General features: G+C 39.0%; 1 protein-coding gene across 1 annotated transcript in view; it reads left to right on the top strand.

The window, feature by feature from the left end:
* LEPROTL1 (leptin receptor overlapping transcript like 1) overlaps nucleotides 1–4603 on the top strand; it is a 10820-nt gene that overhangs the window by 5449 nt on the left and 768 nt on the right. The window contains exons 2-4 of the mRNA XM_007464630.1: nucleotides 582–657; nucleotides 3220–3406; nucleotides 4236–4603. The exon at nucleotides 4236–4603 is cut by the window's right edge and continues 768 nt beyond it. Coding sequence (XP_007464692.1) covers nucleotides 582–657; nucleotides 3220–3406; nucleotides 4236–4352 — 380 coding nt within the window. The 3' untranslated portion in view covers nucleotides 4353–4603. The remainder of the gene's footprint in view (nucleotides 1–581; nucleotides 658–3219; nucleotides 3407–4235) is intronic.

Here is a 4603-nt window from a genome sequence, read left to right as displayed (position 1 = left end):
AGGGAAAGAAACCCAGCTATTGTTTTGCAAACGATTTAAATATCTGTAGCAGAATTAATTGAGATTACTGACTACAGATACCCACGGACATTTTTCACCTGTGCCTGTTGGGGGTGTGTGTGCAGGAAGTAGGAACTGCTCAGGAGAGGGTTCCCCATAGATGAGGCTTCTGAAGTCTAGTAAAGTTGACTGCGGAGTTTCTCCACATACCACTTTTCAAAACTGTAATGATCTGAGGAGTGAGTATCATACTAATGCCTGGAGGAGCATTGATCTCACAGACTGCAATGCTCATTTGACATGGAACCAGTAATTTGGGAATGTGGTGATGTGCTGGCTTTGAATATCAGTATCACTGTATTTTGCTTTGAAGATGCCACAAAAGACTTATTCTGAAACCAGATAACTTCAGCTTTTGAAGATGATTCACTAATACATTTGCTTTTCTTGGTGTGTTTTGTTTGCTTTTTGCCTCTGGGATCACAGGTAATGTTCAGACTGCTAATAGTAATATTAAGAAAAATAGTGTTAATTTAATTTAATTACTATTTCTCTTTGTCTTTTTATTATTTACTTTGCAGCTTTGATTAGTTTGTCCTTTGGAGGAGCAATTGGGCTGATGTTTTTGATGCTTGGATGTGCCCTTCCAATATACAAGTATGTAAAATTTTTGTCTTTTTGAGTGTTTAAGTGTAAAATTTTTCTACTTTGAAAATTAAAAAAAAATTTTTTTACTACAATAGAAGCAATCCTGAGAAATGGTCGTTTACCAAGGACAAACGTTAAGTCTTCACTTAAAATGTGTTGGAAAAGATTTTAGGACAGCAGCATGCAAAAAAGACTTTGGCTGTCCTTGACTACTGCTAAGTCTTTAATGGTAGGATAGCAACACAGTAGCCCAGCACTACTGCTTAATTTTGAGAACCAATTGATTAAATTAAATGCAAGAAAATGTAAAATGTCTTTTGAGCAAAAACAAACAAAAACCTGTAAGCAGAGTCAAGAGCAACTGACAAAAAAAGTCATGTAAATGACTTTTGACAATTACTTTCCTTAGGACAGAGAGAATTTTTTTTAATTAATAGGATAAATTAGTAAGAAAAATACAGGGCTTCCCTGGTGGTGCAGTGGTTAAGAATCCGCCTGCCAATGCCGGGGACACAGATTCAAGCCCTGGTCCAGGAAGATCCCACATGCCGCAGGGCAACTAAGCCCGTGCACCACAACTACTGAGCCTGCACTCTACAGCCTGCGAGCCACAAATGCTGAACCTGCGTACCACAACTACTGAAGCCTGCACACCTAGAGCCCGTGCTCCGCAACAAGAGAAGGCACCGCAGTGAGAAGCCTGCGCACCTCAATGAAGAGTAGCCCCCGCTCACCATAACTACAGAAAGCCCGCACGCAGCAACGAAGACCCAACACAGCCAAAAATAAATAAACAAAATAAATAAAATTTTTTTAATCAAAAAAAAAGAAAAATACAGACAATGCAATAGAAAAATGAATTACAAATATGAAAAAAGAACTGCAGATTGCTACTAAGAACATGAAAATATATTCAACCTCACTCAAAACCATTGGCAAAGATAAAAGATACGGCAAACAAGCATTGTTATGTACTCTGGGTGGAAGTGTAAATAGGTGCAAGTCCTCTGGGAGGCCAGCTTGCCTCAAAATGTATATATTCTTTGAACTAGCCTTTCCGCTTCTTAGAATTACTCATAGAAATCCACTTACAGATGTTTGCAAAGATATGTGTAGTCGGGGGAGAGGATGGATGTTCATGGCAGCCTTGTTTGTAATAACAAAAGCAACAAAAAAAAACTGGAAGCATCCTAAAGGTCTGTCAAAAGAAAAATGATAAATTATGGTACATCCATCAGTGAAAATACTAGGCAGTCTTAAAAAGAATAAGAGCTGGATTGCTAATATGTAAAACAAGATATATTGTTAAGGGCTTCCCTGGTGGCGCAGTGGTTGAGAGTCCGCCTGCCAATGCAGGGGACACGGGTTCATGCCCTGGTCCAGGAAGATCCCACATGCCGCGGAGCGGCTGGGCCCGTGAGCCATGGCCACTGAGCCTGCGCGTCCGGAGCCTGTGCTCCGCAACAGGAGAGGCCACAACAGTGAGAGGCCCGCGTACCGCAAAAAAACAAAACAAAAGCAAACAAACAAAAAAGATATATTGTTAAATTTAACAGTGCAGTGATTCATTCATATCTTTAAAGTTTATCTGTATGGGAATATGGAAGGACCCAGATCAGTATGAGTAGGGAAGACACAGACAACCTTGGTTTTTCACTTTTTGTGCTTTTATATTTTTTGCACGTTTTTTCCCTTAAACTTATGTCCATTTGTAATTTTTTTTCTCAGAATATTTAGGAAAAGATCTTTTAGGAAAAACATATAGATAAATCTTTGCTTATCATGAGTGTCTAAGTACAAGCAAATCTCCATTATGATGTGTGTTTTATTTTATGGCAGTTTTAAAAGCCATCTATTTCTTTTTAACTTTTTATTTTGAAATGACAGTGGGCTCTCAAGAAGTTGCAAAAGTAGTACAGAGAAGTCCCTTATACCCTTCACACATCTTCTCCCAGTGTTAATATCTTACACAACTGTTTTATATGATCACAAACAGGAAATGACATTGGCACAATACAATAGCTAGACTGTAGACTAAAAGCCATCTATTTTTATTGTGATAAAGTTGATATTCTGACTGAAAGTCTTCAATATTACTGTCAGTTCATTTTCTGTATTTTTGATTTCAGTATTTTGGGAGTTCCTGGTGACCTGTGGAAAGTTTGGGAGTGTTCCAGCTTCATGCTAAGGCAGGATGTTAGAAGTCAAGGGCATGAATCTTGAATTTTAAAAATTACTGTTAATAATTCCATTTTTCAATAATCCCTTTTTATTTATAACCTAAAATGAAAAAAAAATATTTTTAATTTTGGGCTTTGATTCCAACTGTTAAAATTCATAAAGTGTTTTCTTTTAATTTGAGAAATATTTAATCATTGTATCATAACTTTAGGAATACTGTGACTCTAAATGTCCCTCTTTTCAGTGTCCAGGTTATAGCTTATTTTTAAACTGTGTTATATTTTGTACCTTGCAATATGCTTCGGTCCTTATTTTTAAAAAGAGTGGATTTTGTGTGAGGAAAATGACAAAGATAGCAAAAACTACATTAACTTATTTTTCTTTTTCTAGCCAATACTGGCCTCTCTTTGTCCTGTTTTTTTACATCCTTTCACCTATTCCATACTGCATAGCAAGAAGATTAGTGGATGATACGGATGCTATGAGTAACGCCTGTAAGGAACTGGCCATATTTCTTACAACAGGTGTTGTGGTCTCAGCTTTTGGACTCCCTGTTGTATTTGCCAGAGCACACCTGGTAAGTGAAAGCATTCTTCTACTAATGGTTTTACATTAGATTGTGTTCAGTTTTTCTCAGGAAAAAAGTTTTTGTTAAATGACATGAAAAAGAGACGAGAGACATAGGAGCCTAGAGGATAAGAGATAAAAATCTTACTTTTGTTGTTGTTAACTGGTGGAAGTACTGGAGAGCATTGGCAGCGACAGTGGGCTTGCCGGTACTTCCCTGTCAGAATTGGGCACATGGACTCGGCCAGTGCTGAACAACAACAGGCCTGCCCTGTATAGCTTAAACATGGAAGACCCAAGGAGATCCGTGTTCTCTGCAGGTGGGAAAGTACCAAAGAGTAGAAGAGGCCTCCCAGACTCACCAGTCAGATTCGCTCCTACATCTCTGGGCGGGTGGAGATGGCAGAGAAGACGGACTGGCCGCCCTTCCACATGGAGAGGGCGATGACTCCCCGCCTCTTGAAAAGAATGTGCACCAGTGTGTTTGCATCTCTGATACTTTAAATTTAATCTGCTCTCTAGATAAAATTTATAGGTTCACTAATGAAGAGTTGGAGCAAACTTCTTTGTAAACAGAATATTGTAGAATTCTGTGCTGCCTCCTCAGCCTGGAAGTTAGGCTTGCTTTTGAATAATTATCATCTTCCATGATTTTCTGTCTCTTTAAAGGAACCAGCAATACATAAGAACAGCATTACATGTTCAGCAGCGTCAAAGTTATTATTACACGTTGTATTTGTTTTGGATCGTGATTGGCTACAACTAGAGCCTTGATTCAGTTTTCGTTTCATTATTGTTTTTCATGTCTGTTAACTGAGCGTTTCTGTCTTCTTCTGTAGATTGAGTGGGGAGCTTGTGCACTTGTCCTCACCGGAAACACTGTCATCTTTGCAACTATCCTGGGCTTTTTCTTGGTCTTTGGCAGCAATGATGATTTCAGCTGGCAGCAGTGGTGAAAGGGATTACTGAACTCTTGTCAGATGGACTTCTTGTCATTTCTCAGCCGTCCGTGCACACAGGAGGTGGGGCAGTGATGCCGAGCAGTGGAGCGAGCCTCTTGGGGGTGTTCTAGGCGCTCCTTCTCTCTTGTATTGTAAGCATACTATTTTCACAGAGACTTGCTGAAGGATTAAAAGGATTTTCTCTTTTGGAAAAGCTTGACTGATTTCACACTTATCTCTAGTATGCTTTTTGTGGTGTCCTGCTG

Source organism: Lipotes vexillifer, unplaced genomic scaffold, assembly GCF_000442215.2.
Source record: "Lipotes vexillifer unplaced genomic scaffold, Lipotes_vexillifer_v1.1 scaffold2628, whole genome shotgun sequence".
Taxonomy (NCBI): Eukaryota; Metazoa; Chordata; class Mammalia; order Artiodactyla; family Lipotidae; genus Lipotes; species Lipotes vexillifer.
Note: the sequence above shows the minus strand (reverse complement) of the source record. Positions and strands in the feature narration are given on the sequence as shown.